We start from the raw sequence: 21,377 nt of genomic DNA on the forward strand, positions 1-21,377 counted from the left end.
ATTCAGTGAATTATAATGATGATAATGATAATGATTAACATTAAATATATACTATGAGTATATAATCCCTATAATAAAAAACATTTTCTTTACCCTACTCATATTAACCATAAATACATATTTTCCTGAATTATCAATTATGGTGATTTTTAAAAAATATGTACTTGGAGACTAAAATTTTATTTTTATTTAATGGAGAAATTAAAACTAACTATAAAAAGTAATTTACTATATTTTGAAATTACTATTATTAGCCTTTTTTAAAATGCAAACTATAATTTTCTTTTATCAGTAACACAGATAAAGTCTAACTGTGATAGTTGTCATATTTAGCAATTCTGAAAAGAATCAAAAGACGATGAAAATTTCTTATTTAAGGAAAAATAAACACTAAGAATTTATACCATCTTTAATCAATTCTAAGTGCAATTTAAAATTTAATAAATATAAGCAAATCTTTCAAATCCACACCTAACTTTTAGGTAGATATTTTACAATATCTTAAGGATGTTGATATATTGGACTTAATATATAAATGTCTAGTTTTAGAAATGCCTTTGGTTTTAGAGAACTTAAATTATGTGTATGACTTCACACTACATATCATATGTAAAGATCATGGCCAGCGCTAAACTAGACAGAGCTCTGTTTGAATAGCTCACTTGTTTGAGAGGGAAGTTGTTTAATCCAGGAGAAGAGACTAATAAAAATTGCTCACCCAGCAATTTGTCCCTACAGTCTTGTAATTTGTTTTCATCGCTAGGGGAGGATGCATATATATAATGTTTTGTTTCCTGCCAACAATAAAACATCCAATATGAACTCATTTTTACATAAAGAAAATTGTTTTTATTTTAGAACTCTTAATTCACATATTTTAAAGCAAATTAAAGAATTTATCATCTGAAGATTAAGAATACTAGAAAATCCTCCATCTAGGATCGGAGTATGAAAAAGAAAATATTCTGAAGCTTTCCAGATATTTCCTCCTTTATAGCCTTTCTTTACTCCAAAGCTTTTTTTTTTTTTTTTTTTTTTCCTATTTCCATCTTGTGGCTAGTTGGATTCTGAAACTATAGTCAAAAGTTTTAGTACCATAACGTATTGTTGAAATCACTAAATAGAACCAGCTCTTCTGGCACAAAATTTCCTAAGAGACCCTGAATTCCCAACCTTTATCCTCCCTGGGTTCTAGCGTCAAATGTCCCAGCTTATATGATTACAAATATTTGCATAGGCCAAGAATGAAAATGAGACTAAAAATAATGTGATAAAAAGAAAGCAAAATTAAAAGGTAAAAACCAAAGGTAAAGGAATCTTCCCATCATCATCAGACCTCAAGAAATAAACCACATCCACCTGACACTGAACTGATAATATAATTCTAATGACTCACAAGACTGTTATTTTTTTAAAGCAATAGGATAACACGAACTGTAAAGCATTCAATTAAAAATTAACTATTATGATTATCTTATTTTTTATAGGTGGTGCTGGAAGTTAACAGTGAATTTCGAATCCAGGTAACATACAGTAAATTCATTTTTTCCAAATTAAAAATAAGAAAAATAGTTTGGGAGGACTGACATAGTTTTCACAGAAAATCCATCGCTATAAGTAAAGTTAATGTTAGGCTAAAATTAGTACATTATCAAAATGAACAATTTTCCCAATTGAATATCCTTTCTTTCTGACATTACAATTACCCCGTCCTCCAAAATCTCCAGTGGAATGTGAATTATGAATAGAAGTTAATAGATACTATTACTTTATCCTGCCCACTCAAGGTAAGAGATTATAACACTAAAAATGGCACCATCAAGTGGCATTCCATCAGAAGGCAGAAACGTGAGTGGATCAAGTTCGCTGCAGCCTGCCGCGAGGGTGAAGACAACTCAAAGAGGAACCCAATCGCCAAAGTAAGTATCACCCCCAAAGCACAAAATCAAAAATTAGGACAGATGCAGTTAAATTTTCAAAAAAAAAAAACTGTCTTTTAAATATTCTATGAACGTATTTTATGTTCACAAGAAGTTATGATACAGAACAGAACTATAGCCATTCAGATTATAAAAATCGAAGCCATTCAAAGTGTAAATTAAGAAATTTAGGCACTCGGGTGAACAGTTAAATACTGACTCATCACACTAGTGAAATTAATACACAGGATCTTGTGTTGCTCTCAAATTCTGGATGAAAAAAATACAGTGATTTAAATAATGAATTTAATGCTTAGAACATTCTCAGACACTATTTTCAATGTGTGGCTTTCTGCCTTGTAATCTCTCAGAATTGAATTCCTACTTTTGGCTTTGTTATAAACATCCACCATGTACCCCCTTTCTCACTCTCTTTTCCTTTCATTTTCCCTTATCTTCCTTTGTACACACACACACACACACACATATCCCCATACACAGATTCAAACATACAAATATATACACTTATACCTACACAGATATACACAGAGATTCCCCCATAAGATTGCTTACAGTCATACAATTTTTTTTATTTCTAAGAGAGTCCTAGTTTCTATAGCCACTTATTTGGGGTGATCGCCTTAATTTTCTGCGAAAACATTCTCCTCATTTTCAGAATTAAGAGCGTCTAGGCAAAGTCAGTTAAATCTTGTCACCTACATAAATCCACTTAAAACTTTATTTAAAGAATTTTTGAATTGGAAGATCAAAGTTACATAATGGCAGCACTGGTAAGTTAGTTAAGAAGTCAAGGAGTTCCCTACTGTGTGCTGGTACAGAGCCTGAACATAACACAACCAACTGTAAATGTTGAATGAATAAATGCACGAAGGGTGACTGCATAGATTTAGATTATTAAGGTGATATTTTACCTATCTGGTACAAATAGAAATTGAATTTCTTTTATTACATCATCAGTTGCCACTAAAAATACTTGAATGGTAACTATTCCACTTACCTAGGAAAACAATTCTTTATTTCCAGCATTCCTCAGAAGATAACAGGTACTCACACTCAACAATTCTCAAGAAAGGTAACTGTCCTATATCAAACACAGACTCTTGATTTTGTCCCTGTAACATTTTCCCTTGTGCTCTTTCTGCAGATTCACTCAGATTGCGCTGCAAACCAGCAAGTTACATACCGCATCTCCGGAGTAGGAATTGATCAACCACCTTTCGGAATTTTCATCATTAATCAAAAAACTGGTGAAATTAATATAACATCCATAGTTGATCGAGAGGTCACCCCTTTTTTCATTGTAAGTGGGCTCCATGTCAAGATGTGTGTTCAGGCCTAAATTATTTTTGGAATATATTAAGCTCAGATCATACTTGATTTGATTTCAAGTCTCAATTAAGTATTTTTAGTTTTCTCTTCTTTCATGAGCATCTTATTAAACCCAGCAGAATCAAAAGATTAAGAGAGGGAGGAGTGTTTCACTTATGTGCCTCAGCAAAAATGCTAACCTCTGGCCTGCCTGTCCCCAGTGTCACGGCTAAAGTGTTTGTTCAGAAGGGCAGGTGCCTAACTTTCTTCTTTTTCTTTAATTCAGCTGAGAATATTGGTTCTTCTTAACTCTGAGGCCAAGTGATGATTCTGGAGCTCCTGATGGAGCCTTCCCTGAGGGAACATACCTTATTATAAATTCACATTGCTCAAGTTCACCTGAGTTCAGAATGTGTCTTGAGAATACTCTAATTCACCCTTAACTGAGTCTCACTCTATTCTTTACAGTGACAAAACTACAAGCTCTCAACCTCATTTCCACTTTAAGCAGCTGACCGGTGACCAATTTTGTTAAAAAGTCTGAGGTCCTCCATCACAAACTCCCACAATTAATCTCTCTCCTCCAGTTCAGAAGTGTTCAGAGTTAATCCAAAAACAGGACCAATTTTCTGCTTTTTCCCAACAGCTTATCCCACAAGCTATCCATTGTCCCATAATTACCTGTCCAAGAACTTTATTCAATCAACTTTGTTTTTTCATCTCCCTTCTGCTTACCCTATTGGCTGCTTCCATTTCCATCTATCATTATGATCAACACTTGTTAATACTTAAAAATAAAGACGTAAAAAAAACTTCCTTTAATTTTGTAACCTCTTCTATTCAAGCCCCGTAATTTTCCGAAACACCTTCAAATAGTAATCTAAGCTTGCAGGTTTTCTCACGCACTGTTTGTCTGTATGCCTCAAGCTATTTTAATTCCTCAGCCTTCTATTCCAGTCTATAGTCCTGCCTTATCTCCAACAATGTTTCCCTGAATTCTGAATCAGCATGCCAGCCTATTGGTTTACCTGAAGCACAAGGTGTCTTTTTAATTCAATAAGTTGTGGGGTTTTTTTAAAAATTGAAGTCTAGTTGATTTACAATATTGTGTTAGTTTCTAGTGTGCAGCATAGTGATTCAGTTATACATATATATATATATATTCTTTTTCATCTTAGGTTATTACAAGTTATTGAATATTGTTCCCTGTGCTATACAGTAAACCTTGTTTATTTTATATACAATGGTGTATATCTATTAATCCCAAACTCCTAGTTTATCCCTCCCCCCACTTTCCTTTGGTAACCGTATGTTTCTTTTCTATGTCTGTGAGTCTGTGTCTGTTTTGTATATAAACTCATTTGTATTATTTTTTAGATTCCACATATAAGTGATATCATACGGTATTTGTCTTTGTCTGACTTCACTTAGTATGATAATCTCTAGATCTATCCATGTTGCTGTAAATGGCATTATTTCATTTGTATATATATACCACAACTCTATATATATACCACAACTTCTTTATCCAGTCATCTTTCAATGGACATTTAGGTTGCTTCCATGTTTTGGCTACAGTAAATATGAAGTACAATGCATTTTTTATATGAAATATACCACATAGCCAAAATAGTATTCACTATACTCATGTACACCAACTAATACTAATAAAAAATAATAAAAACACCTACATAGGCACGACCTATCTTATGAATGCTAGACTTCTGCGAAGCCCTTGTGTGACTCTTCTTTATCACATTTTCAAACCTAATAGCCCCTATTCCTAATTGTAAACAATGCGTTTCCATCACTTTATGTCTTTCCTCACAAGAATCCCTTTGGTTGAAATGCCCTGCAATTCCCTGCTCCACCTGCTGAAATTTTCTTTCGAGATCTCTCTCAATCATTACGTCCTCCTCTGAAGTCATACTAATTTTGTTCTTCCTTTGTGTAACTTACCATGTTACCTTTTCTCAAATGGTATTTTGAATTAGTGTTTGCCTCTCCTTGATTATAAATACTGCTTGTGCCTACATGCTGGGAGAAAATAGTATGTCCTAATGTTTTTTAGTTTCCCATAGTGCCTGGCATAGCCCTCAAACAAAGCAAGAACTTAATACATGTCGCCCCATGTAATTACTTCTCTTTTCTCTCCTAGATCTACTGTCGGGCTCTCAATGCCCAAGGCCAAGATTTAGAGAGACCTCTTGAGCTCAGAGTCAGGGTTTTGGATATAAATGACAACCCTCCCGTATTTTCTATGTCGACTTTTATAGGAGAGGTAGAAGAAAACTCTAATGCAAGTAAGTAATCTACTTTATTAAGTAAAAGGACTATTTCGGCTTCCAGATCATTTTTAACAGCCAGGCAACTGGAGGCTAAGCTGTGTCAAGGTGCCGTATCACAAATGGAAAAGATAAGGTTAAAAAAGCACACAGAACAGGAAGGGGCGGGGGGATGTCTCCCTAACGGGCTTTCCCTCCACCTGTGGAAGCAGCTCCTACTGTCACCCACAAGGAGCAGCTCTAAAGTGATGGAAGGATTTTCTCAGGTGACTCACACACCAGCTCTGTAGTAGATTCCTAAGGAAAAATCCCAAAAGTACTTTTCACAGCAGTGACAGGGCCACGGGGAGGAGAATTTAGCCTTCCAGCCTGACTGCTTTGCAGGGCAATCTCATCTGCAACTGTTCTTACTGTCTTTGTTTTTCCCTTTTAAATTTTAACTACTTTCAAGTCACTCATAGAAATCACCACCAGGCAATCTGTTTTGTTGCCATAATCTTCAAGAACTTTTGCTGGCAACGAATAAATACAAAACAAGCATTATTTCCTCTTCTTACATATGATTTAATGAATATAGATTTTTGCTTGCTTTTTACTCATAACTGATTTTAGGTATTTGAAATGTGCTATAAAACTAATCCTGTTTGTTCACCCTGCATATTTAAAGCTAATTGTCTCAAGTGATGCCGAGGGGCCCCAGAAAAATCTATCAACTAGATAAAGCATTTACCTACAAGAGCTTCAACAATCTAAATGTGGCAGTTACCTCCTTAGGGATTACTGTAAATGGTAACGTTTTAACTGCCAAATGACCAGTTGGGTGGGATAGTATACTACCTGCTTATCGTACCATTGAAGATTGTCCTAAATATATTAAAAACAGCAGAGTAGGGGGAGGGTGTAGCTCAGTGGTAGAGCACATGCTTAGCATGCACAAGGTCCTGGGTCCAATCCCTAGTACCTCTATTAAAAAGAAAACAAACAATAAGCTTAATTACTATGCCCCCCAAAAAATCTAGTGAAAAACAGCAAGGCCTAATCTCTCATTTGAATTCAAAACTTCAGCTTACTATAGTTACTTTTAACCTTTAAGTGGTATTTCTTATACGTTCAAATAATCCTTACATTTTAGTTTTAGTTGTGAAAATATTATACCCATACCTTAAACTTTAAAAAATACTACTAGACAATGTTAGCTGTAAAAATTCACACACTTATAAAGTATAAATGGAATAGAAATGCATTCTTTGCTCGCCTAGTACCATTCTTCAGAGGCGAGCACTGTCCTTAGTTGCTTAGGTGCATATGTTCTGTAATCAGTGTAAACATATACAAACATGTTTCCCAAGAGGAAACAAGTGAGACCCTATCTTACCTACTACCCCAACACATGAATTTCATTTACATCTATTTTGGACGTATTTCCATATTAGGAAATACAGGTTTCTTCATTCCTTTTAACAGTTTCATGGGATTTCATTGTATAAACGCACCATAATTATTGAATTAATTGCCTAGTGAAAACCCTTAAAAATGATGCTGAACTGAATACACACACACACAAACACAAACATACAAACACACACAGAAATTGAAGGAAAGAGTCTAAGAGAGAGAAAGAGAGAGAGAGAGATGGGAGCTGGTGTGTTGGTGTCTGAAGACAGGACAACTGTTCCTGAAACAGTTTGAGCATAGAGAAGTCCAGTTTATGAATGCTGGCAATTTTCACATTCTCCAGTGCCCTTCATCAAAACTGCTTATAAGATTAATGGAGAAGGTGAGGGACAAAGTACGTAATTAAACAAGCATCTCCTTAAACCAACTAGTTACTGGCACTAAGCTAGAAACCACACAAAACAGAATAATATATATTTGAGTTTGCATTATTCAATAGGAACTTTGTATAATTTTCTCTCATATAGCGGTTTAACTTTCTTAAACTCAATGAAGGATGGTACTCTTATCATCCCCATTTGTAGATGTGGAAACTGAGGCCAAGATCACACAGCTAGAAAGTGCTAGAGTTGGGAAAGAGTTAATCTGGCTTTGAGATCATTTTGTTTCACCAAAGCAGCCTTAAAAAAACTTATACATGGAAAGGCAGAAGAAAACATTTCCTTGTTTTCTAACAGTCTGAACTCAGTAATGTCTAGATCACTGGTAAAACATGATCTTTTTGTCAAGGCAAAGATATAGAAAGGAGCTAAGATATTGATACGTTGAAGCAGTAGAATGGGAAAATGGTAGAGTGTCTGTTATACGGACCAAATGACCCAAACATCTTGTTGGAAAATCAATACACTATACTACAATAAAAATGCAAAATGTCCATTTGCAATCAATTTCCCTTGATTTCTAGATACACTGGTGATGAAACTCAATGCTACTGATGCAGATGAACCAAATAATCTGAACTCAAAAATAGCCTTCAAGATCATAAGACAAGAACCTTCTGATTCACCAATGTTTATTATCAACAGATACACTGGAGAAGTTCGAACAATGAATAATTTTATAGACAGAGAGGTAAGCTCTTTGAATGCGTTAGTCTCAATGGAACTGATTCTAAAAGGAAGAGTTCTAAGAAAGAAAAAGAAAACAATAGTTTAAATTTTTAATCGCATAACGTTTTCACATAATGGATAATAAATATCTGTGAGATGAAAAATGGGCATTCCTCAAATAGATTTCATTTAATATTAGGATTTGTCTCAATTTAAGAAAACTATGTTCTGAGAGTACATAAAAATTTATGCAAAGTAGAAGCAAAAGCTCCATTTAAAAAAATAGTATGTTCTATAATGAAATAAATTTAAGAAATAATTGCTATTACATCCCCTATTTTGGTGACTCACAAGGGATGTGAACTTAGTAGAAGCACCAAGAATTTACAGGCTAACAAATTTGTTTGTCTTTTTTTAATCCAGCATATCCTAAACTCACTAGACAAGAGAACTATTTTATCTTTTTTTTCTCTTCCTATGTCTCACCTACTGACAGCCCACTGATTATTTTGGGAAATGAGTCGCAGAATCAGAATAATGGGTAGGAATTAAGCAACAACCAAACCAAACTTTTCACTTACAAATAAAAAATAACTAGTGATTGTTACCAAAATAGAATCAGTATTGCATGATTTCTAAAATGCCATGTGGTCCTATGATTTAATTTTAAAATATCAACTTTTTCATTATTTTTTTTAATATTGATAGAATATAACTGACCTGCATGTATGTTAGGGATATAAATGAGGAAGTTTTATTTCTATTTGATAATTAAATTTTATTTTAATTATTATAGTTATTTCAAAATGACCATCTCCCTACTAATGACTCCTAGATTTAGGATAATCAGATTACTTTAATACTCTTTAACGATCCAAATGCCATCAGTTTCTAGGTTACCTATATGTCCTTTTTCACTTGTTTGAAAACTACCATCAGAAGAAATTGACTATTTAGCTTTTTCTCTCCCAAACTTTCTTAAGGAGCCCAGTGGGATTTCCTTAATGTTCTAAGAGCTGTGGTGGTGAAGAGCTCTAAAAAGTACAGGAACTCTGCAGGCACGAGGACGCCAACAGAGCAGATATTTTTAACCTGGGGTTTGTGGACAGCCCTCGAGATGTCTCTAGGAACCCTCTAAAATTATATCCACAATTTTGAGTGAGGATGCACATATGTATGTGTCTGGGAAAGGCTTCATGGCTTTACCAGCTTCTAAAAATGTAAGCACCATTGAGTAGAATCAAGAAGATGGATCATCAGTAACTCCACTGCCACAACCCACCACCCCCAGAAATGCAAGCCATCTGTTACTTCTATTCTTCTTGCACACTCAGGAGCTGATCATTTAGGGTACGGAATTGTCATGCCATAAATTCTTAGTAAACCTTACTCTCCCCCCTCCTGATCATTTTGGATCCTCTTCACTCTTTATCAACTTTCTCAACATATAATAAGAAATGAGGCCTTTAAAAAAAATGCTGCTTCAGTAAATGATGCTGGATAAGCATGGTGGGAATAGAAGTGACAACATCATACTGATTCATGTGAGATTTGTGAATTTTCAATATTCTGCGTTACCTTCTATCTCCATCACAGATTTACGTAAATGTTGAGGTGACGTTGTAAAAGAGCTTTGTATGAGACAGGATAACAACTGTCTACATCAACTGTGATACTGTTTGTCATGTGCATTTTTAGAAATACAGCCAGTACTCTCTGGCTGTAAGAGGCTCTGATCGTGATGGCGGGGCAGATGGTATGTCGGCAGAGTGTGAATGCAACATCAAAATCCTTGATGTCAATGATAACATCCCATACCTGGAACAGTCTTCAGTAAGTACCAGTCTTTGAAATGAGTAACTTTAAATTCATTACATCCCAGGATTTGTTCGAGCAATTCTATTTATAGATGTGCATGTTATCTTTAGTCACGTACAACCCAAATGTACACACATATTTCATCTTGTGTTTGTTTATATAATACATGTTTTAAAAAAAACCCCATATTTGAGCAATGAAAAGTGAGACTACAAACACAGATCCTTTTTCTATATAGTGGATAACTATAAACATTCTATATAAAGCTAGTATAATTCTTCTCTTTCTCACACAGTTTGTGTTAAGATTTTTTTTTTGACTTCTTGTTTCAGTATTCCGTAAATATTGAAGAAAATGCTTTAAGTTCAAATTTGCTCCAGATTAGAGTAATTGATTTGGATGAGGAGTTCTCAGCTAACTGGATGGCAGTAATTTTTTTTATCACTGGAAATGAGGGAAACTGGTTTGACATAGAAATGAATGAAAGAACAAATGTGGGAACTTTAAAGGTTATTAAGGTATGGTATAATTATTCTCAATGTTTTGCTTTTTTGATTTTTTTCAAAATGTGGTTTTTTTAATATTTCACAAACTTGAATGGGTGAAAGAATAAAAATTACTGTATTTCAAAGTGATATATGATACAGAACATTTTTACAGAGTTTTTCTGCTTATATCATTTCATGAAACCAGGTATTGAACTTTTAACTTGAACTCTTTTTCTATGAATACAATATTCCCTCACAGATCACGTAAATGGGAAGGATTTTTAATACTAATCTTATTTTATGCTTACAACAAAAGATGATAAATCCTTAAGGTTTTGTTTTACACATTTGAAGAATATTTTTTAAAGCAGATTTAACATGGCCTGAAAAAGTATCCTTGTCAACACTGTACATCAGTTATTATTCACTAATCATATTCATCACGTAAATTAAAAGTTGTTTATTCATCCAGTGTGTTCTTACAGAATTAAAATGAAATTACTGTAACTGTAGGATTATCGCATTCTCTTCTCACTTTGGCTGCTGACCAAGGCTTATTACAGACATAAATATACCAGAGACTTCATCCAAGTCATAGAAATTTGGTCCAAGTCAACAGAGTTCTCTTATGTCCCCTCTACATTACTGATCCACCACATTTATCTGCAGGGAATTTTCACTAAGATGTGGGGGGGAAAATGTCTGACTCAGGGAGCTGACAGTGAAGGTTTCACCCTGTGCTACAAGAATTGTCAGCCTGTTTTTTTAACTCTGCAGTAGCTGTGCATGGATTGTATGTGATGCATGCCATACGTATTCCTCATGGCAAAATGCAATCCCTTTCGAACTCTTTCCTTCCTCCAGAAAAGCCCTGGGAAATAAACCTCTAAGGAATTCTGTCCTTATAGGAACTTGTGATCATTTGTCTCAGATGTCTTCATAAAGTGTCACTATGCCTGTGGCTTCCATCACTGAGGCAGTGTGTGGATGCTTTAGTTTATTCCTTTCAGCATCCCTGCAAATCACAACTAGTAAGTGGTACAGCGGACATTCAAACCTAGGCTTCCCTAGCTATTAAGTTCACATTCTTTTCACTATATTATCTAGGATTCCATGCTAGGGAAGCTGAGTCCTAATCTAGCCCAAACTACTATATTACTTTAGAAAATCGGTCGGTCTCTCCCCAATGTCTCTATCTGTAAAATGAGAATGATACTGATTTTTCTCCCAGAAGCGACATCATATATTAATTCCTTTTTATGATTATATATGTGTAATATGTGGGTGATGTATATATAAACAATCTTATAGCCATTCTTGAAGTTGCAAATAAAGCCAACATTAGAGCAAAGACTGAAAATTTTAGCTAAGAGGAGAGCTCAGTGTATGAATCGATAGCCAGCTAAATTACACTCATGGAAAAATACAGAAAATATATTACAAAACGTATAAGAAAAATATAGCTGGTACTTACAGGCATAATGCATAGTTGTGAATTTTATGAGTAAAATATTGACACTATCTTTCATAGTGAAAATGACTACTTCATAATTTTATAACATAAAATGAATTTTTCCATGATATGTTGAAGAAAATAAGGATTTCTTTTTATTATTTATGTACTATATTCTGTTACTTAATTTACTGAGAGGAGTCACATATACAAAGTAAAACTTCTAAATAGTTCTTTATGGATAAAAATCAGTCAAATGATTGAACGTATGATATATTTGGCCCATTCTTTGTAATAAATAGAGCTACTTTCTGAGAAACGTGAAATGATAGCATCTAACATAAGCTGTCTTTGCACTACAGAATGCATGGACGTGACCATCTGCATTATTTTAAGCTTTTAATTTGTTTGGTGAACAATTAGAATGCATTCATTTCCAACTGCTTCAACAAAGGATCTATGACAGCTGGATATTTTTTTCTTATTGTATTTTCATGAGTTTGTATTGAGGATAAAGAACGTAAGAATAGGTTGTATATTTATATGTGTTTATATGTAATTAAAGAAAGAGATGCAAGAAGTTTTTTGCTGATTATCAAAGGATTTCTCTTTTCTCTGGAATGCTTTTTCTCCTTGCAGTAAAACTATTTCTCTCTGCATTTTCTAGCCCCTCGATTATGAAGAGGTGAAGAATCTGCAGCTTAATCTTGGTGTTAGAAATAAAGCTGAATTTCATCAATCAATTAAGTCTCAATATAAACTCATAGGAAGTGCAATCTCTGTGACCGTGTTAAATGTAATTGAAGGCTCGGTGTTCCGTCCAGGTTCAAAGACGTATGTAGTGACTAGTAATATGGGACAAAATTACAAAGTGGGAGACTTTGTAGCTACTGACCTGGACACAGGTCTACCTTCAACAACTGTTAGGTAAGACTGACATTTTCCAACTAATTTTCACCACATACTGAACTTAAGTAAAAACAGGTTTTTTTTTTTGGAATCTGAAGTATCGAAATTAAACTATTTTTCATTATTTTTGAAATTCAGTCGTGAAACGTACCAGTTGATGAACTGTTACTTAACTTAGAGTGTTTAACTGAAGAAAATATAAAAAATTTGTGCAAAATGTAAAATAAATAAATATAAAGATTTAAAATGTGAAAATATATTGTATCTTGAAAGTTTGACACTCCGGTGTTTATATATTTTATTGACCAATTAGCTGATTACCACATATCACGGTTATTCCCCTTGGAAGATTTGATGGACTGATTTTCCCATTGCAAATTGGCCCAGATTGAAATCAGTTAGATTTAGTTAGTTCATTCCAGTTACTTTCTGACTTTAATCAGCACCCAGTATTGATCAAAATCACTTTGATGTGAAAAATTAGTTACATTAGGAAAAATTATGCTTAGTAGTTTTTTTAACTCTGTATATCCAAGTATTTTCTACTTGATCATGAAAAGTCTGTGTGTATGTGTGTGCATGTATTTTGCACGTGTGCTTGAGATGAAAAATAACAGTCTGGGGAAAGACTTCACAAATGAGTTTTAAAAGTTCTTTATGCTCCCCTCACGCCACGTGAGTATTTCCGTTGTAGTTCTTACCGCACTGCCCACCACTGCTGATCAGCTCACTTGTACCCCCCAGACGTGAGTTCACTCGGGGCAGACCACACACCCATCCCTGACTCCTCTCCAAGTTCTATTCCCTGACTTTAGCACAAAGCCCCACGCAAAGAGTTCTCTGATCAATGATTGTCTAACGGATATATAAGTGAGAAGGAAAACTTTGCAGCCAAAGATGAGAAGAGAAAGAGAATAGAATAATATAGAGACACATGACTAGAACAGAGTTTGGAATCCGAAAGAAGTCCAGTAAATTCACTGTGTATGTGGCGAGGGAGTGGAGATAGGGAAGGGACAAAAGCCCAGCTGATGAAGAAGTAACATGTTTGGTAAGAGGATAGTTTAGAATTAGCAGTATCTGGGTCGTAGGATAGCTCTGATGCTCCCAAAATCAAGTGAAAATGAGACTTTGCAGTCTGCAAACATCGAAGGATTATTCTGACACTCAAGAGGGTATAAGAGATAATTCCATTCTAAGTGGCTGCTCAGGAATTCTTTTTTCTTAAATTTGAATCTTTATCTATTTCTGAATGTCCTCAAATAGCTGGGACTGCCCTGAAAAAAAAAATAGTTTCTAATAATTGAAAACTACTTTCCAGGGTATAGCTACTGACCGGAAACATGTTTTAAAATTAAAATCTCCCTCTCTCTGTCCTGTCTCTGACTCTCTCTCTCTCTCTCTCTCTTTCTAGATAGCTAGCATGATTTTGTACTGTTGTCTTTCAAATACAGATATGTAATGGGAAATAATCCAACTGACCTGCTCGCTGTTGACTCACGAACGGGAGTAATCACTCTGAGAAATAAAGTTACCAAAGAACAATATCAAACACTTAATGGAAAATACCAAGGAACAATCCTATCTATAGATGGTAAGAAGTCTATTTAATTTTTTCCTTTTTAGTGGAAATTATATATACACTCAGATATGGACATTTTAATCACAGTATTTAGAAGTAACCCTTTTTCTGACAAAGGTTATTACATTGGGCATTATAGAATCGAATCTTGAATGATACGAGAAGCAGTATAATTTAGGAATTAAGACTGTGAGTTCCGGAACGAGACTGAATCGGTATCTTGTACCATCACTTAACAAGCTGTAAGATTTTAGAGAAGTTATTTAATCCATGTATCCCTGTTTTCTCTTCTGTAAAATGGGAAAGTAACGATACGGATTTACAAGTATTTAAGGAGTTATTACGCGTAAAGCACTTAGATGAGTGCTGACAGTAACAAATGTTAGTTCTTATTAATGTCAGGGATTGAAAGCTAACCGAACTTTACAAAATCTTTGGAAAGTTGATGTACAACTTCGTGTAAACAATTTGGAAGTAGCATGCTTCTGTTCCTTTAAAACGCAACCTTCTGGGGATAAACGTTAGACCAGATGACAATAATAAAACAAAAACAGTAACAATACAGCAGACTTGTATTCTAACAAAGCAATAACAATAGAATCAGCATAGCTGAGCTGAAAGGGCTTTGCCGTCAGACGGACTGGATTTAAGCCTACCTCTGTGATATACGTCCAGAGATATCTTTATTCACTTATTCAGAAACTATCTACTGAATTCTAACCGAACGTCAGTCATCGTGCCAGACTCTAGAGTGACATCAATGGACAAAGTCTGACAACAGAGCTGACATTTGTTTAATAGAAATAAGAATAACAATAATAATAACTTAACTGCAAGTGTAGGAGCAATTAAGTTGGAACAAATCACAAATGTCCCTGCTCCTGTGTTCAGTCAACAAGCACAACAACTTACTGAAACTTCGAAGGACAAGAAGAAAGCAAATTTGGAATATCTGCTTGTGAAATAAAAACTGCTTCACTTTCTCATTGGATTGAAGGTTCCCCCTACCCCACCCCTACCTCCAATAGTGCCAAAATCCCTCTCTGATGAGCTGTTTTAACCACTGGTTGTGAGTCTGAGGCAACGCTGCTTTATCGGGTTTATGTAGAAAGGACTGACCAGCCTGCTCAAAAGCCGTTGGTGGTGTCAACCCATAAAAGGAAAAAAATAAATAAATAAACAAGAACTGAAGGTGAAAGACAATAAAACAGCAAACAAAACCTAGTCTAAAAACATGGAGAAGTGTGCAACACATAGTCTAGAAGTGCCTCCACAGTGGCTTATACATCACACAGCTGACCAATACATAATGTGGCGTTTACCATGTACGTTTCTAAACACATGGGACAGTTTTTCTGGAGCACTAATATTTTATTCATAGTGGCTTGATTTAAGAACTGATCACAGACAAGGGACGATATGGGAAGCTACTGAATTGATGGGAATAGACTTGGAAATAAGTACTGATGCAAAGAGGAAACGGTTTTGTATTGTCCAACAACTGTTAAGCTAAATGTCTAAAATATGTCTTTCATTTTAAACCTTGTTACAGATTCTCTTCAAAGAACTTGTACTGGTACAATTAACATTAATCTTGACGGTTCTGGCTGGGAAGAAGATCGTGAACAGAGTACAACTGGTGGTGAAATTATTAATGGAGGGAGTACTAGTACAAGCACAAACGACGTTACTTCCTCAGATGAGACTAACATCAATACCAATGCAGAAAATGCTGGCAGTTCTGCAACAAATACTTTTGATGGAGAAGGCACTGATGTTTATAGGCACCGTCTCAGAGATAATGTACATTTTGGTCCTGCTGGCATTGGACTACTCATCTTGGGATTCTTGATCCTAGGATGTAAGTACGTTAATAGTCCTATTTTCCTGTGTTCCCCTTCCAAAATGGGGAGAGGAAAAAAGTTTTCTGATACTTTGATCAAGTACATTTTACAAAATCTTATTTTTGTGCAGTTACCAAGAAATGTCTATGTTTGATGCTGGGTTTATGAGATGGGAAAAAAAAAATCCAGCCATTTGACCTTTTATATATAAGTATAGTGGGAGTAAAAATTTTTTTGTATTAAATCTCAGTGTAATAGGAAAGTACCATAACAGACAGGTTCAAATTGTTATCTGAGGGAAGAAGAGAGTCAGAAACAATTGATTGAAATAATCAGAAAAGGCAACAGAGAGAAAGTAAACTCTGGGTTGGGTTTTAACAGATGAATAGGAGCTAGCTGAGATAGCCTAGTGGACAAGAAAAGGAAAACACAATACAAGGAGAAAAAAAAAATCCATGTGCAAAACTCCAAAAGAATGAGAGCCAAGTAACTGAAATAAAGGACTCCAAGCGAGGAAGAAATAAAGAACGTGCCTGACAGCATGGTGAGAGTTGAGACTAGAAAGATGGACAGGGGCCAGACCTTGAAGGGACTTCACGTTGGGCCAAAGCTGCAAAGCCTAATGAAAGGAGAACCAAACAGAGGAAGGTTAGACTCTAGCTTCCAAATTTAACTGTCTGCATCTTTCAAAGTTTCCCTAACTTTTCTGAGCCTTGCTTTTGCCATCTGGGAAATAGTAAGACTTACTTCGCGCTCACTCAAAATTTGTTTATCTGACACTAGACACCAAGAACTGAAATAACTGCTGCATTTGGATTATTTATTATCCATTTAGGGATCTGGCATGAATATCAGATAATAAAATGGGGATAATGCTGTCTATCTAATGGGGTTGTCAGGAACTCTCAGTAGTTGATGTATATAAGAGCTCCTGCTGCAGTCCCTAACACACAATAGGTCCTGAATAAACATTAGCTTTCTTTCTTAAAAAAAAAAAAAGACATACTTCACAACAATACTTTGATGATGAAAAAGAAGTACCATGCATGGAAGCATTTAGAGGTAGACCACATCCTATGGTCACTAGAGTGGACCTAGTCAAGGATCTACACATGGGGGTATAAAATCCAATGGATTCTCCAACATTGCGTTGGATGATGATAGAAATCAAAGTAGAGATAACCCAGATGCTACAGTCTCTGAGGAATGAGAAGGGGAGCTCTGAAGTAAGAAAGATGAAATCAGCACATTATAATGAAATCAGTGTAAACATGGCCATTCTCAAGTATAAATTATAAAATTTTAGTGTCACAAGATACCTCTGACGTTATTTAATTAAAATATACACACATGAAATAAATCAAAGCACTTGTTAATAAAATATTCTTCTACTTTCATCTCTCATAATACATAAACAGCCATAAAATAGACAGTTCTCACTAAATTTATTAGCAAATTGGATTTTCTCTGGTTTTAAACAGTTCTTTCACCCTTTTGAACCTGTTGATCAAAACTGAATTCATCTAATCCACAAGGAGTTTGGACATGCTCTTTTTTCCATAATTTAAAATGTATTTCAAAAAAAACCAAGAAATTTCTATATTAAGTAATAGAATTTCTTTCTTATTGGTTCATAATAAATTGGAATAATGACGATGAAAAGTTCTATAAAAGGAGAAACAAGCTTAAAAAAAGGAAGCATTCTCATCAAAGTGAACCAAAGCAAGAAAAATGCTAGAAAATTCACAGAATATAACATAAAACATATATATGAGAAAAGGTAATTCTCTAATTTCACATTTTTAGCCATTTTAATTATCAACCAACATTTTTATACTGAAATTAAATACTTGATAAAAGTAACTTAATTACTCAGGTGCTGATTATCTCTACCATAGGTAATATATAGCTTTCACTTTGAGTTTGTTTTTTATATTGGTGACTAGCTCTGAGTAGTGTAAATAATAACAAATTTTTTAAAATTATATATGGGCTTTACCTCTAGATTCAAAGCTATCTCTGAGTCTAGCAAAGTTTCATTAAACCCATGGGATTCTTTTTTATTTTCTTCTTCCCTCTCTCCCTTCCTATACTTACTGCATTCCTTCTCATCTTGCTTCCTTCTTTTTTCTTTCCTTCCTTCTTCACATTTTTCATTTACACACCCTTTCCTTCATCCGTTCATCCCAAACCTTTTGTCAAGATCATATCATGTAAAAGGCTCTGTGCTAGAAACTTATAGAGATGAATGAGAAAAAGCCAAGCAATAAACAGGGAGAAAAAAAAAACCAACAAAACTATGGTCAAGCAGTGTAATGTTCTCCATTTGTACATCAGTAATTTCAAAAATTGTATCTGCGTAGGGGAAAACAACCTCACAGAGGATAACTGCTTGATGCAGGAATAAGATTTTACTGTTGAAATAGAAAAACATGTGGAAGAAGAAAAATCAACACAGGCATGGAGGAGGGAGCACGAAGAATCAAACGTATTGCCTGGTCTCTCCAGGCTTCTTTCTTCTCTCCTTTAACATTTTCCTAAGTAATGACAGGGGAAAGACTCTTCTGTTTGAACTGTATAATATCACCTGTAATATGAATACTAGATAACATATAAAAATTGATTGCAGTCTGGTAGACTGAAGCTCACGTTGACCATTATTCAGCTTGTTTTCTGAAACTTTCGTAACAGTGATAGAATCAAAGGGAGTCATGCTAGGGATTCAAATGTAGTCATAAAAGCAGGTTGCTTTGCTTTAATATGGTTCCTCTGCTAATTGCAACATTCCTGTCTTTTCCCATCAGTGGTCCCATTTTTGCTGCTCTGCTGTGACTATGGAGGTGCCGCTGGTGCTGGAGCCGGCTTCGAGCCTGTTCCCGAATGTTCAGATGGGGCGATTCACCCGTGGGCAGTAGAAGAACCGCCGCCCACGGTGAGTGCTACTGTGTGATAAGTGGCCTTTGGTCGTTACCTAAACCTGGTTTCATGCATGTGAGCCAAGATTCCGGGAATTACTCCCAGGCTATGCTGGTCTTCATTCTGGGGTAGTCAATGGGGAAAGCAGAGAGAAATCAAAGGCACATCAAAACTAGATGGCAGTAACCAGGGAAGGCTTTCTAAATGAGGTTTGGATTTATTTTAGTATTCTTTTAGAAAATCCGAGGTAATTTGAGAACAAACCCAATGTATGAATAGTGGAAGAAAAGAATCATTACAAATGGGAAAATGTTTCCTGTCTTTTAGGGTTTGACCACTGTCTGTGTACCAGCAGGACCCGCTAATGCAAATATAATTGAGTGCGTTGACAACACAGGTAAGAGAAAGAAATTTCTTTAACAGCTCACATGACTTAAGAATGAACTCTATTCTCTGTCTTTGCAAACTTTACTATTTCTCAATTATCTTTAAAATTGTTTCCATCATTCTTTTTTAAATGGCTAACTTGCAAATTAAATGGTAAGGAAAAATCTACAATAATTATTATTTTTATATGTTGTATTTTTTAAAATCTTCCTTAATCATCAGAGAGTACATAGGAAAAGATTTGACTAGAACTTCTATAAATAGAAGAGAAATTCCTAGTTGTAACCACTAATCAATTTTGGTAGAGGTTTTTTGTCTAATAAAGCAATTGTTATTTACCTAAAAAACCCACTAATTAGAATTAAAGAACAACCCTATTGAATAGATCCAGGCTCACTTATCGAGGCTAGACTCTACCTCCAAAATTCACAAAATTACTCTGAAAAAAAAAAAAGAACAATTAATTTTAAAAACTCACATCTTTGAAAATAATTGTCCCATTTTGCCCTGTTTCAGCGTAAATAAATATTACTCTCTTACTTTGCATTCTCTTTTTCAAACTTGTAATCATGACTTTTCCACTTTAAGCTCTTTAAAATGTAAAAGACATAGGAGTGCTTATAACTTATAGAACTGAACCATATTTAAAAGAGGTATCCGTTTTTGTTTTTGACACCCACGCCTTCCATCTCAAAAGCAGAAACTCATTGTCGACTCATATCTCCCTATTCATTGACACCCGATGAGTTCTCAAGACTTGTCAAATCCTCAAATCCAGCAGGATTTAGTTATGCATTTATTCCCTCATTAGGTTTTCAAACCTTGAACAGAGCACAATGAGAGGAACCAGAGTAACGGAAGTATGAAACACTGTACCTAAACTCAAGACCTTTAAAATATTAAAGCCATAAGACACCCATCCCACTGTCAACCCTTCCTCTGCCCACAGCACTTCCATAGACTGGGCCATCCTTTTCTCTTATCTGCCTGGAATATTGTAACAGGCTTCTCCTCCCCTCTCACATCCAAGTGCAAATCCCAGAGTCTCCATGCAAACCTTTCCCCTCACCACTGCCATGGCCTTTTCTCTGAAAACCAGTGGTTCTCATGCCTTCTTCTTCTGGAGGCCCTGTGCTTCCAATAATACACTGAGTATTCTTATACTATTTTTTTAACTTTTAGAATTTGGGTGTTTTCCCCCAGTTTGGAATCAAATTCTCTAAGGTATAGGATTTTGTAACTTCTCTGCAGCCCCCTTTACCAGCACAACATATAGTAAGTAGTCTCTCAGCAAATAATTACCGAATTAACAAATGGATTAATAATACTATTTTGAACTCAATATCACGTTTGTATCTCCTTTCTTTATGTATTACCTTCATTGTATTTCTTAGTTCGCTCACAACTGCATACTTAAATGAAGAAACTATATGTTACAGTAAATCACTAACTTTTAGTTTACAAGACACTAGAGAAAATCAATTTAATTTGATCAACACTTTCAGGCGTTTACACAAATGAGTATAGTGGCAGAGAAATACAAGATCTGGGAGGAGGAGAAAGAACAACAGGATTTGAAATGACAGAAGAAGTTAAAACGTCAAGAGCCCCTGAGATATGTCAAGACTATTCTGGAACAATGAGAAGAAATTCCATGAGGGATTGCAGAGAAGGAGGGCTGAACATGAACTTCATGGAAAGTTACTTCTGTCAGGTAAGGCCACCCCCTCACCTTTCTCTCCATCCTGCGCCCACTGCCTTCCCCAGGCTTCCGCCGTGTCCCAGCAGGGCTTTGGCAGGTGTCTCCTAACCAGGTTCCCAGCTCTGCTTTTGTCTATGGCATGAAGTCCAAGCTCCTTCACATGGCAATTAAGGTTATTCACCAACTGGCACCGTCCCTCACACCTTCCGTTATTCTTTACCAACAACTCCACTTGCCAAGC

General features: G+C 35.3%; 1 protein-coding gene across 1 annotated transcript in view; it reads left to right on the forward strand.

The window, feature by feature from the left end:
• Positions 1-21,377, forward strand: part of DSG1 (desmoglein 1) — a 34,466-nt gene that overhangs the window by 8,010 nt on the left and 5,079 nt on the right. Inside the window, exons 3-15 of the mRNA XM_032467172.1 lie at positions 1,488-1,523; positions 1,788-1,919; positions 3,085-3,240; positions 5,407-5,551; positions 7,893-8,059; positions 9,736-9,870; positions 10,188-10,373; positions 12,464-12,723; positions 14,160-14,299; positions 15,840-16,148; positions 18,936-19,063; positions 19,375-19,444; positions 20,940-21,148. Of these exons, the coding sequence (XP_032323063.1) occupies positions 1,488-1,523; positions 1,788-1,919; positions 3,085-3,240; positions 5,407-5,551; positions 7,893-8,059; positions 9,736-9,870; positions 10,188-10,373; positions 12,464-12,723; positions 14,160-14,299; positions 15,840-16,148; positions 18,936-19,063; positions 19,375-19,444; positions 20,940-21,148 (2,073 nt within the window). The remainder of the gene's footprint in view (positions 1-1,487; positions 1,524-1,787; positions 1,920-3,084; positions 3,241-5,406; positions 5,552-7,892; positions 8,060-9,735; positions 9,871-10,187; positions 10,374-12,463; positions 12,724-14,159; positions 14,300-15,839; positions 16,149-18,935; positions 19,064-19,374; positions 19,445-20,939; positions 21,149-21,377) is intronic.

This window comes from Camelus ferus, chromosome 24, assembly GCF_009834535.1.
Source record: "Camelus ferus isolate YT-003-E chromosome 24, BCGSAC_Cfer_1.0, whole genome shotgun sequence".
Classification (NCBI taxonomy): domain Eukaryota; kingdom Metazoa; phylum Chordata; class Mammalia; order Artiodactyla; family Camelidae; genus Camelus; species Camelus ferus.